The 14460-nt window shown below is 32.9% G+C and overlaps 1 protein-coding gene across 1 annotated transcript in view; it reads right to left on the bottom strand.

The window, feature by feature from the left end:
* Window positions 1-1967: 1967 nt before the first annotated feature.
* Window positions 1968-14460, bottom strand: part of LOC111046484 (DNA replication factor Cdt1) — a 29722-nt gene continuing 17229 nt past the window's right edge. The window contains exons 7-9 of the mRNA XM_039427677.1: window positions 13411-13646; window positions 7790-7979; window positions 1968-4442 (exon numbers count right to left, since the gene is read on the bottom strand). Coding sequence (XP_039283611.1) covers window positions 4270-4442; window positions 7790-7979; window positions 13411-13646 — 599 coding nt within the window. The 3' untranslated portion in view covers window positions 1968-4269. The remainder of the gene's footprint in view (window positions 4443-7789; window positions 7980-13410; window positions 13647-14460) is intronic.

Genomic DNA, 14460 nt, shown 5'->3' on the forward strand with positions numbered 1-14460 from the left:
TGTGGACATTTAAAATCGAAAATCTATTTTAAAAATCCAACGAAACTGCATACTTGATGAGAGGAACACGAATCTGCAATCAGATTTGCAAAATTCGTTCCCGTTCAAGAGATATATCTTTTAAAATATTTGCACATTTTATGTGTGTAGCTCCAAAATTCACTCTTTATAGTAAAGTAGCTGGGGGTGCCAAATCTGGTATCCACATTTATCATGTCAAGCTCTACCTATGGTGCTAATTTTAACCGAATGAGATACTTTTGGTTTCGGTGAAAAAATCCATGATGATATGCATCATGATATGCGAAAAATCCAGGATATAACAGAGATAAATAGAAAAGAGATAGCATAATAAGATATTCCATAGTATGGGGCGTTTTTGTTTCAAATTCCACTGTTAACTCAAGCCGATAGTCCTAGTAATTTCTTTTTCGTGAAGCTATGTGAGACTGGTAGCTCTCATACTGTGCCGTTCTTACACTCTTATCCGGCCAAAACAGTAATAATAGATTTTACTGTTACTCCATGTGTATAGTTTTATATTTTGACTTTCTTAATACAATGACAATCAACTATTATAATTGAACACATAATTCTTATTATTATTATTATTATTCTAATTTTTACAAGAAAGCACTGAATGGGAGGGAAAAACTAAGGCTACTCCTTTCACATTTGAGAGGTTAATGTGTCAAAATGTCATACCGGTACGCTATATATATAGTAATAATAGACAGTAGTCGACAGAAATCGGCTTGAGTTAACAAAACATCAGTTTGAAATTTGGAACATAAATTATCTACACCACGGGATATCTTCTCACTATGTTATTACTGAGTCAATCAATATCTCAACGTCATAAACAGTGCAAATAAATAGCAAATAATACCAAAATAATGAAAAACTATTTATTCATAATTTTGACATATAAAGATACATGTGATAAGAGTCAAACTTTAACAAATTGAAATTAAAGTAAAGTTCAATACATAGTAGACTTAAACAATAAAATTTGGGAATACTTAGTTGATTTGAGATCGCACACTATACAGTGAGATTAACTTTAGACAATCAGCATTCCTAACATTTAATTCCAATGCTTCCCATTCTGAGGTGAATATTAGTAGTGAAATTTTAAAATGTCAGCAGAAGGCACTTTGGTATATTGATTAAAATTACATAAATACATCTCATAGATATTTATCTCGGACCACTCCCGTGTTTCGGATGGACACGTTAAGTCGTCGGTCCCGGCTGCCTAAAAATCAGTCGTTAAGTCATGTCAGATGCCCTGAAATTGATCAGTTGCGACCTGAAAACTCTTGACAACAGACCTGAGCCAGCTAGGTCACTCGATATTATCACAATAGATTTCTTCAATGTTGTTTTCCATCACGAACTGCTTACTATTTTTAATCACTTTTTGTTATTAACTAGTCTTTCTATTTAAGTGACGTACTAGATTGTCAGGCTGAAAATATTCAAATGCATAGAAAACGTTTTATAGAAGGCTGCATGCGTTTTGAAACAAAAGAAATGTTTCATTTGAATACAGATATCTATAGAATGGAACTATTTCATTCAAGTATAATAATTTAGAGATCCAAGCTACAATTTTTGCACTCACTCAACAAATTATAATGAAACTTTGGAGAAATGGTTTATTATTATATGGTTTATATATTATCTTGAATAATTCAAAGTATAATGATATACAATAATACATGTTTTCATCTCCAAAATTATCTTGAATAATTCAAATTTACATTATAAACAATAATTCATGTTCTTCTCCTGCAGTAGGAGGACAGCGCAACGTATACTAATACTGTACTACAGTATGATTACAAACAATAATGAGTTCTATCATCAATTAATACATAAGATTACAACATGAGCAAATAATTATAAGCTTCATGATAATTAGAAACTAACAATAGTTGATGGAGCATGGAAAGCCATAGTTGGAGAAAAATATGTATTTTACAAAATATATTACCTATGCTTCTTTGTACATTTGTCATTGTATTTTTGGTTTGTACAGCATACGGGACAAGTTGATGAAAATCTAGAATAATTCGAGACAAAAATGTTGTATAAAAAGTTACTAACAATTAATTGAAAATTAATATATAAAAGAAAATAAATAATCATATTGCCAATAAACATCCTAATTGCAACGTCAAACAATAAAAAGCAATATAAACACAATTACATAAGAGTAGATTAAAGATAAAAGGTGTCATTTTATCAGAATTTAGTAGGACTAGGTATTTGAGGGATGAACAATGGAATAAAATTACATTAAGTAGTATCAAAATATACTGTTTTTTTTCAAGGAAAATCTGAATAAATTGAAAAATAGAACAAAACATTTGAAAACAATTAGGAATAGATCATTAAGGGATAAAATGGATTTGAATGTAGCAATACATGTACACGAGAGCAAATAAATGAATGCAGCCATGAAATACGCTTAAGATCCTTAGCAGTTATTTTCATAGTTTACAGTTTCACATATTTCCCTAGTAATAGAACATCCTACATAATAATAGACATATTCATTAAAACACAATAAACAACATCAAAATGGTAAAAAAATTATGGTCAAGTTTATAAAAATGCTACATTTAGTTTATCAAAAGTTTAAGGCTTTCAGCTTCGATTCTAAGAGCAGAAAATTTACTGCCAGGAGAAAAATATGCTATAAAAGTTTTGTTGGCTGCACAAGATTTATCAATTGTTTAATCAACTAAGTTTATTGTTGACTACTAAACTGTTACTAATTGAAACAGCTACAAAAATTGAGCTTTAGTATATGGGACAACATGCTAGAAAGTTGATAAGAAATACACATTTAAATAATCAATTGTGTTTGACAAAGATTCAGTTTCACTGCTCTACAATACTAAACACTAAAAGACAAATTTAAGGACATGAAATACACTAAAACACGTTAATACAAGCTAGAAAACAGATATAAACTTCCAAATTATGGCCATAATTTGTAATTTGATAAAGCAATAATAATCGTATTATTCCGTAATGATATACGCATACAGTTTGAAGGAATGCAAAAGTGAGCACTGAAATACAAAAATTGACTGAAAAACTAACTACAAAAATTCTAAAACATTTATAAAAATTTCAAATTTAGGAACCAGTTCTAGTGAAGGCACACAACTCTGTAATATTTACTTTTGAACACAATTTATAATATAGGCAGAAGTGATAATAGGTTTCTATACAATAAATCAACAAATTGAAAAAAGGGCTTGAAATTGTCTCAATCCGCTCATCATAAACAGTACGTTTAAACACTAGAATACAATCTATAGTGAGGTTCACGAGAAACTGAAGCATATAATTAAATGAGAAGCTTTGGTGTTATTTATAAGGAGTGCGGACAGTTTAAAGTGAATCTCACTAAAAAAACTAAATCCAGTCATCAATATTTGTTTTCACTCAACTCCAAATTCGAATTTGGTCTCCAAAGCCTTCAATTTCTAATCATAATGGTTTCTTTAGAATAATCAGTTATGATAAAAGTACAAAAATCGTGGCAAGAGACACTAAAATCAACACAACATTACAGTAATACGTGCTAGAAAGGTGGCCAGTAAGATTTTTCACAAGCCAACGTCTTCCTACTTCTAATCATATCAACATCTTAAGGTGCGTACGTTTTTGGGTTGTGTACGAATCCAAATTAAAGGTGCGAACAGATATACGCGCCGCAAATATGAGCAATTTACTTTTAATCAGCTGGTGCCAAGCTTTTCATATCTGTATCTTACCGTTTCTGTAAAAAATACAGATATAGTCAGCTGATTAAAAGTGAATTGCTCGTGTTCGCGGCACGTATATCTGTAAGCACCTTTAAGCTGGATTCGTACACTACCACGAAACAGTGACAGTGAAATTATAATTCCCACAAGTTCTAATCTGACTATTCACATTCAGCGAGTATGAATAATCCCATTATAGCTTATGGGGATTATATTTCTACTGTTCACTAACAATGTTCTCCAGCTTCTTACCCTTATCACTTTTTTTAAAGTACGACAATCGAGACACTAAAATTCACACAAAATTACAGTAATACATGCTAGAAAGTTGACCAGCGAGTTCACAAGTCTCCTCTCACTTTCTCGACATCTTTGACACAACAGTTTTTTTCAAAAATGTGAATAAATTAAGTCATGGGAAACTAAGATTAACACTTACATGTAATGTAATTAAACATGTAATTAATGACACTAATGCATGCTAGTAAGTATTCTCACTAGCCAGTGCCTCCAACTTAGTCATCACTTGAATCATGTTGGCATCCTTCACGATACGAACATAATCGGTTTTGCGGAAATTGCAGAAGTTCAACCATTCAGGTGATTTTTCTTGCAGAAGGTTTAGATGGCTGTCAAGCTCTTGAAAACTCAGACCTGCAATCAATAAAAAACTAAATAAATACTGATATATTATTGATAATAAACTAGTATAACTTACCTAATTTGTTTGAAGCATAATGACTGGAGCAGCACACTAGAAGTGTGAATCACAGAGCATAGAATTTCATTTACATGGATTTTCATCGTAATAATACAATGAAAATATTACATCCAAAAAATATGAATAACTTACTGAATCCTAGAAAATACAAGGGAAAGGAAAAGATTAAGAAGGGAAACAAAGAATGCTTGATGTAATAACAATGCTTGTTTGGTTTTGAAGCATCTAAATTTAAAAATCTACTTTGTGAAAATAATTAAGAGATGACAATTTTGTGAAGTGAACAACTACAACACAACTTATTCCGGACTATGTGTAACCTTATCTAAATTTGGGAGAGGAATAGCACAAGGTTACCTTTTTTTCTCTTCATATCATTTTTGATGATTTACTTATTGTAAAAATCTATAAAGATGAAATCCTATTAAATCCCAACTGCCGATTGCACGTTTGCCTAGTAAATTTAACTGTCGTTTAATGACGTCTTCTCTTATAACAGAACCTATGCCAGAAGAACCAATCCTATACTATTAAACGAGCAATTTCTGTTTATATGTTTAGGGCCGGTTTCCGAGCTCGGGATTTAGCTAAGTTCTAGACTTTAACTGGCTTTAAAGTCTGGAGTCAGAAAATTGGCTTTCCGAGTCGAAGCGTTAAAGTAGTCGAGGACTTAAATAGACTCTGGAGTTTAGAGATCACGTTAGACCCTGGAGTTTATAATTTCGCTTTCTGAGTGAAGGGCTTATAAACCCTAGACTGGGGTAGGGTTTAAATTCAAGTTCTAGACTTAACTGAGCAAACATAATTCAGTTATTGTTTTGGAGAAGATAAAAAGCCAAATAAATGTCATGGAATATCTAAATTATTTGGATTAGTCCATCTAAATTCATTATTTATAGTTTGCAAGTTTATTTTGGAATAAAATTGTATTAGAATTATGCGTAAAAAACTAACCTTATTTCACGTCTGTGACAACCTAAAAATGTTCAAGAAAAATAATACTAGTATTTGCCTTGGAATTTATATTCCAATCTGAATGTTATTAATCAATGTCATATTCAACATATTAATAATATAACAATAATAAATTATTATTCCGTTTTTTTTCAAAACAAATACGTTTTCAAACTCAATAGCCTACTGAGATTTTTATTCCAAAATCAATGGTTAGGATTAATGATCAATAATAGCACAACGTAAAATGAAATGTTTATTCATTCATCTTTCAAAAAGTTAGGTTTTGCTTTGAATAGGTCTACAAAGAAATCGAAACGTATTTTTATTTTTACAAAATAATTTGGAGAGCATGCTCATTTGAATTATCCTGCTGCAATCAGCTGTTTTCGTTTTGCTATAATGCCAACAATACAACAGCAAAATATTGTGAATTTCCCTCATGTTTACTGCGTTAAAGTCCAGGACTCAAATAAGTCGAGAACTTGATAGACTCCGGAGTTTAGAAGATAAAATCGTGACTCAGAAAGTCGATTTAGACCCAAGGGCTTATCTAAGTCCTGGACTCTGTAAGTCCAGAACTTATAGATCTCGAGCTCGGAAACCGGCCCTTAGATGTTTATATGTTTGTATTTCACCGGAACTCGAAAATGGCTCTAACGATTCTCACGAAATTCAGAACAGGTTTATAATATAAAAATTCGATTGCACTAGGTCTCATCCCTGGGAAAACTCGCTGAAGGACATTAAGGATAATAATTATTATTAATCCTTGGAAAAACAGCTGATAATAATTATTTCGTCGTCTGTTGATGATGGAAGTGAGTGAGCGAGTTCATGTGTGTGGGACTGTGTCAAAATTATGACTCATCTCAGCTGTAGAACTTTTGTAATCATTCAATCAGGTACTTAGTGCCGGTTGCAAAAAAGCCGGGTTATTTTCAATCCTGATTAATTCCAGTAGATCCATATTTTTGAAATGGTCTTCTCTGCTTTGTTTCACGTGAAATTACTCAGGATTACAATTTAACCGGCTTTTGTGAGGAAAATTTTTGCATTCCTCTGGGAATTAATCAAGTGATTAGATAGAACATTTATGTATGAACTATGAATGTTATTATAGTTTCTTCTTTTGTAATAAATTTTTTATGCTTTTGTACTCCAGAGCGAAGTTTGGTCCCCGATATTAAATGTTTAAATGAACAAATAAACGAATCGGACGTTAATGTGATAATGTAGTTACATTTAATAGACAAACAGACAACCGGGAGTTGCGATTTCATGAGTTTGGATGCAGGATTTTGTGAGGTTTTTCTTATTTTTCTCCTTCTACTTCTCCTTTATCATGTTAACTTTTTCAACTTCTACTTCCACTTCTAATTATTCTTTGTGGTCTGAAATCTTATGAACTAACCTCATGATCATACTGAAGAGTGATTTTTGGTCCTGTTATCTTATGTATTGTTGCACAAAGTTGGTAGCCCTACTCAATCGGTATTATACACACGGCGAGTTGATTATCCTTGAGCTGTGCTACAATCTGAGTGGATTCCGGTCGTCTAATGAACAGAATGTCTTTAGCCGTGGAATATTTATTTTTATTTATTCAATTATTCAGAATTATACAACTTACAGAAAAGTACCACAGGCTAACTTACGCCCAAAACGGTTCCAATTCTAATTTATACAACAGTCCAAATGTAGCTAGAGGTTATGTGTCACTTCAACATTCTCCAATGAGTATTATCGTAGAGAAACAATAGCGTAAGTAGATATCCCATGGTATAGGGCGTTTACTGTTATCTCAAGCCGATTACTGTTGATGTTTACTGTTTTGTCCGGGTAAGAGTGTCTGAACGGCACAATATGAGAGACTACAAGCGTCATAAAGCTTCACAGGAAAGAACTACGTGGACTATCAGCTTGAGATAACAGTAAAAGTTGCGACATAAACGCCCTATACCATGGGATATCTACTTATGCTATTGTTTCTCTATGGTATTACGATGAAAAGAGTCAAAGCGTGCATAATGAATGGACATTTTGAGAATATTTTTAATAGTTTTTAGTAACTGAGAAATTAGTAATAAAATATATTTCTTTTGTGAATAAAACTGTTATTTTATTACAACAGAATTTCATTTTTATAAATTACATTAAAAACTGGGTAATATGATTAAAAAATCACTCTGTATTATACTGTACAGATGTGGTCTAATCACTTGATCCCTAGTTTTTAGTGCGGGGGTTTTTTGACAGTGTTTTAAGCACCTACTAACAACAACCACACAATTAAAATGAACTATTCACTGGAACATAGGCCTACCTTCACGATAGCTGTTGGACAACTTCTTGAGCACCAGTTCACGTGTTAGCACACACTTTTTCTCCGATATGAACGTGTTTCGCACGATGCGGGCGATCTCCGGCAGCCGCGTCAGGCGAACGGCCTCCTTGGCCTGCGACGGCGACCGAGTCATCACCTCCAGGGCCCGAGCTGCCTGCTTGGCTCGCACCTGAAACAATTAACCATTAGAATAATTACCGTACTTATTTAATAATCAATCATTAAAATAGGTACTCATTTAAATAATCATTAGAATGGCTAATTCAAGTTTCATTTCTCTCTAAATTCATATCAGCTACTCTTGACAAATTGACTCAATTATTTTTAAAATGAAAATATTGTTAAACTGACTATGCCTATTGTAAACTTGTTTTATTCTATGTCAAATAAAGATCTTGTATTCTCATTCTCAAGTTTCATTTCAGCTATTCATCATCTCCCTATTGAGAGAAAGATCATGTTGATTCAGAAGCAAGTTGAAAACATCGGACAGAAAGTTGACGTGATCGCCCAAAAATGAGTCAAATTAGAGCTTCAAAATAAGTCACCAGTGTCCAATAGAAACGGTGATAGAAGAGGATCCGTTGACAACATGAAGAAAAGTGGCTGTAACCACGAAAAGGAAAATAATGAGACTCAGAGTTTCAAGCAGTCTGTGGTCAAAGAAAATTCAAATAGAATCAAATATGGAGATGAACAACATGCTCAAGATATGCCAAGCAACTGCCACAGAAAGCTTAGACAGTTCCGAAATGTTAGACCTCCATTACGATTATTCAAACTTAGATGAAACTGTAAAGAATGGAAGATGTAGTGTTGAGCATATGTTGTATTTATAATATTATCAGCTGTCCTAAAGAGTTGAGTTTGTCATAGTAATTGAAATAAACACTCACTTTAGAACACATTTGCTAAAAATCTGGTGTGGCGCACTCACACAACTTTCCTTGCCGTTATGAAAATTTATCACCTGACGCTAGTGTTCCCGCGCATCTCAATAAGTCTACTATAATAATTATTCGAAGATTTGAGCCAGCTGGTGACAGGGCAATAACGCTGGAGACACACGAGGTCTGCTATCTCTTCATAGTGAATCATTTAGAAGAATCAACAGTTGCCAACAGTTTGCATTTGGATAATCACATTTTCTCAAATTTCGAGCTTATTTATAATTTTAGGAGAAAATGTTACTGAACATTAATTGTAGAGATTTTCTTGCTCAATATTTTCCACTCAAAGTTTTTTGTTTTAATTGTATCTGAAGCCTGATAATTATTGAGAATCTGAAATCAAACTTTGCATGGATGGGGCGCGGAGCTCCTGAAATTTTTACGGATACGGAACTTGTGGTAGTTGATAGAGCTTATCGATGACTATTTTAGGTATAAATTTGATGAAAATCGTTGTAGCCGTTTTCGAGAAAATCGCGAAAACCCCTGTTTTGACAACATTTTTGCCATTTTAGCCGCCATCTTGAATTGCATTCGATCGAAATTGTTCGTGTCGGATCCTTATAGTGTAAGGACCTTAAGTTTCAAATTTCAAGTCATTCCGTTAATTGGGAGATGAGATATCGTGTACACAGACGCACATACACTCATACACACACACACACACACACCACACACACATACAGACCAATACCCAAAAACCACTTTTTTGGACTCAGGGGACCTTGAAGCGTATATGAATTTAGAAATTGGGGTACCTTAATTTTTTCGGAAAGCAATACTTTCCTTACCTATGGTAATAGGGCAAGGAAAGTAAAAAGTTATTAGTAATATTTTTGTTTTCATAAAATCATCACAAATAGAAACGTTTGTACTGTATTATCATTTATCCCCTTATCATCACCGAGGCTTCAGATTCAGAATCAGACCTTTATTCATGTGTTCAACAAGACGAAATTCAAATTACGTTCTAGCGTTAAAAATAAATACTACTAATAGTAAAATAACATGATGAATCATATACAGACTGAAGAGTTTTACAATAATATTGAGCAAAGAAATGTGATGAAATATGCGAATATTGAGGTATTACTGTAATGTTTTCACATGAAACGGTGAAGTTTGGACCTTTAGATGTCCATTCTCACTCAGAAAGGGTATTGAGGATACCCTTCCTTCAACAATTGACTGTAAATAAAGGAGGTTAGAGATTCTAGCTTAAAATACCTGTAGAAAGCTGCCTTTGTAAATAAATAAAAAGCTATCACACTTATTTAATAATTAATCACTAGAATTGGTCCTTATTCAATTAATAATTGGAATAGGTACTTAATTAACACATATTCTGCAGTTCCAACAGAGCTTCAAAGTCAAAAACCGATCTCCATATTTATTTATTAATAATCTTTACATTACATCAGTGGTTCTCAAAGTGTGGGGCGCGATGAATGCTCAGGGGGGGGGGGGCGCAAAGCTTAGTTGGAAAATGTTTTTAATTTACTTCTAAAATATTTATATCAACCATATTGTCAAATTCATATTCTCAATCAATAAGTGCTCCCACAACATGATAGAAAAAGAAAACCTCATTGATCTCCAAGGTGACTTTGCACTTAAAATGAAGTTTGAAGAATATTCTCTTACATCCTTCTGGATTGGTGTGCAAAAGGAACACTCAATTTTGAGTAAAAAGGCATTGAAGATATATACTCCATTCGCTACAATTTATCCGTGTAGAACTGGGCTTTCTGCTCTAGCTGCCATGAAAAGTGAATATAGACCAAGACTGGATGTGACCCAGGAACTTAGAGTAGCGTTATCGGAGCTGACACCTCGTTTCAACAAACTCTGTGCGAAAAAATAAGCTCATCCTTCACACTGACGCTCTTTGTATTGTTAATTTGTATAGAATTTGTTGTTTTATTATGATTAAAACTACTGCAACATTGGGTTATGTATAGAATGTGCAAAACTCAACTAAATAAATATTGAGTGTATATGTAGGTATGTACATACGTATACATATCTGTACAACATGTATAGTAGTCTATGTTTATACATGTAGGAGGTCCGGCTTACAGCTGAATTATGCGGGGGGGGGGGGCTTGAAGTAGAAAGTTTGAGAACCACTGCATTACATCAAAGTTTTGGGAGTAATAATCCCAAATATTCCCTCCGAATTGGGTTGTCGACTTAACTATGGTTGCAAAACTGGAGATTACACTCAAGTTGACAGTCGTTGATACTTATTACTTATTTATGTGAGAATCTAGCTTCAGACTGTTTCAACAGTGGTATAGAGAGGTCTACGTTATAATGCCAATAAAGAAAGTTAGGAGAACAGCGTTGCCGATTCTCTGCCTTCTTTAGAGTGGCTGATACCGGTAAATCTGTTGTAATATTGACTGTTCGTTATTGTTTGAAATAATCAATTAAATTTTATTCGTCAAGAAAATATATTTTTCAATTATTAAATCATGATAAGATGCCACGAGAACCAATCGAAAAAGGCTTATTTGATAAGAAGGCGTCTCTGATTGATTCTCATGGCATTTAATCACAATTAAAACTCAACAGGCTTTTGTGCAACCTATCCTCCATGTGATAAAATTTGAATTTGAATGCGCATAACGAGAAGGTCCCTGGTTTTGATAGTTGGCATTCCATTTCGCATTTGAAACCTTCATATAAGAGATATTCATAGATTATAGTAGTTATAGCTTCTTTAAAAATCTAATTCAATTTGAAATGATATTATTTTACAGAGATCTATTCATCCTTTTTAGATAAAACGGCAAGAAAGCAGAAAGCTATAGCAAGGTTCACGTTATAATGGCAGTGAAGAAAGATAGCAAAACAACGTTGCCGATCCTCTGTCTTGTCAATGCCTTCTATAAACGGTAGCTGATACAGGTTTATTGATGTAATATTAACTGTTTGTTCATTCTCATTTAAAATAATCAATTATGATTTATTAAAATTAAAAAATGGCTGGAATTGAACACTCTGAGTTTGAATGTTCAAAAAACTAAATATGTCTCATTCTCATCAAATGCAGCAGGAAAGCCTAGTATTCATTTAAAAATTAAACTTCACTCTGAGTGCACAGACAAGAATCTCTGCGTTTGTCCAAGTATTGAAAATGTAAGTAACCTAAAATATCTAGGGATAATTATTGACGAATACATGAAATGGCATTTTCATTTAGCTTATTTATGTAAAAAAACTCAAATATATTTCTTTCAAATTCTATAAAATTAACAAAATACTCAAACTTCAGGATTTAAAAACAGTATATTTTGCTTTGGTGCAATCCATATTAGGATATGGGATAACAATCTGGGGTGGGGCTTTCGATAGTCATTTAAATAACTTATTTATCACTCAAAAGTGTATTAAAACAATATTGAATAAACCTCGATTGCATCCAACGAATCTGCTATTTGAAGAATTTAATGTGATGACTGTAAGGCAATTGTACTTGAAAAATTTAGCAAAATATATAATAAAGTATAAAAACTAATTTTTATTAAATGATATAGTTCAATATGATTTAAGACCAAATACAACCTATAAATATAAAATTTATAAAACAAAACTAACAGTAGTTAGAAGACAGCTCATTTATATAAGTACAAGATTCATAAATGAATTGCCTTTTGATCTGGAAGCAAAAATTAATTACAAAATACTAAAAAATTGGATAAGAGAAAACTATTTCTTTTCAATTGAAGGCATAATCTAATTTTTCAAAGCATATTTTAAAGCGTGGATTATTTTTTTTCTCTATTATTGTATAAAACTAGGAAACAACCAATGTAACTAGCTGATTGCAACTCTCACCAGCGGGCAAGGCTTGATTCCTTTTGCTGGAGATGCCGGATTACCATTGAGAATCTAATTATGATTTTGGTATTATTTATGCTTAATTTTTATTTTAATTATTTTATACTTCTGATTATAAAATTATGTATTTTCTTTTATTATGTTTTGAATATGTATTTATTGTATGGCAAATAAATGATTTGATTTGATTTTGATTAAGTAAGAAATCATGTTTTTCAATAATTTCATAATGAATTTTCATAATTAAGAAGAAATATTTTGTTAATTAATAATTTTTCATTGTTGAAAGACGATTTGGCAACAGAGCAAAGCTAGAAAGAGATATAGCGCTATCCGCTTTGTTGAATGATAGACAAGGATAGCAATACCATTGCTATTATAACGTGGACCTCACTGTAGCACCAAAGTCTGTGAGATATTACTTTTAACATGAATAGGAGAAACCCATTTCTCCTTCCACAGTTTGTAGCATAGACACAGACGGACATCCTGCGCACAATTGGATGCGCCGTGTCATTTCGCTTTATTTTTTTGTTATGATGAACACATATCCGTACATAAACAAACCAATATACCTGCTGACCAGTAAACGACTTGGAACATTGCCAGCAATAGATGGAGGGGAGTGTTGTCTCTCTCACAGACACAAAAGAAGGAGAATGCTGCTAGGTAGTGGGAGTGATTAGTGAAGGATAGAGTATCGGACCTCTCCGTCTTCGAGAAAGAGCCGTGTTAAAAGTAATTTCTCACGGACTTTAGGTATACCTTTCAACTATTTACAAACAGTAAGCGCAAATATCTGACCTTTTCGAGCAGCGACTTGGGAATGCCCTTGAGGGCAGTGGTGAGGGCAGCCACCGCTGGAGCAGTGTTACCGCCATTAGTTGCCGCTGGTTCAGTGTTGCCGTTACTAGTTGCCACTGGAGCAGTGTTGCCGCTTCCATTAGTTGCCGTCACAGCCGCCAGAGCGCTCTGCTCGCTCACGCGTTGCAGTGCGCGCTCCATGCGCGGGTTCGACGTGAACAGGTTGCGCGCTTTTTCTGCAAACACAACAACGAACATAATAATAATAATAATAATAATAATAATAATAATAATATTTATTCATGCATGTACATTTTACATAAAATGTTTCGCATTTGTCAGTTACAATAAAATCATACAATCTGTCAGGTCATCAAAACCTCCGTGAATATTTGAAGTCCAAAAAATAAAGGTGACATCATCTTAACTATTATAATATTTCACTTAGGTTTATTTCTCACACTGTATATGAGAAAAACTCCAGTAAACTGTAGAAACATCTCTCTTGTAGCCAACTCCTCAGTAGTCTCTTGAATGTTCAGTTAATAATTATTCGAATGTTGCAATTAAATTGATGAATAGGCTTCCTATTGAGGTGAGGCAACTTAATCACAGGAGGTTCAAACAGATTTTAGAAATATTTATCTTAAAAAAGCCATTTTACTCAATTAAAGAGTTTATCAGCATGAAATTGAATGTAGAAAATTTCAATATTTAGAATGTATTAATATTACTGTTATATGAATAGATTTAATATACCGTAGGCTACGTTTTTTTTAAACATCTTTATTGCCCATAAAAACAAATACAAAATAAAAAAAACTTACAGAAGAAATATTCTAGATTATAATATTATGCTATTTTACAAATAAATCAAAATTACATGGCACCACCCAGCAAGGGCAAAACCCTGACCGCTGAGTGAGAGTATCAGCTGTTTAGACAATATAAAAATTTATTTAGGTACTAATAATCAAAGCTACAAAAATCGAAGTTAACAATAAATTACTAGTAATTATAATATTTGACTTATGACGAAGAAAAATTTTT

Source organism: Nilaparvata lugens, chromosome 5, assembly GCF_014356525.2.
Source record: "Nilaparvata lugens isolate BPH chromosome 5, ASM1435652v1, whole genome shotgun sequence".
In the NCBI taxonomy this organism is placed as follows: domain Eukaryota; kingdom Metazoa; phylum Arthropoda; class Insecta; order Hemiptera; family Delphacidae; genus Nilaparvata; species Nilaparvata lugens.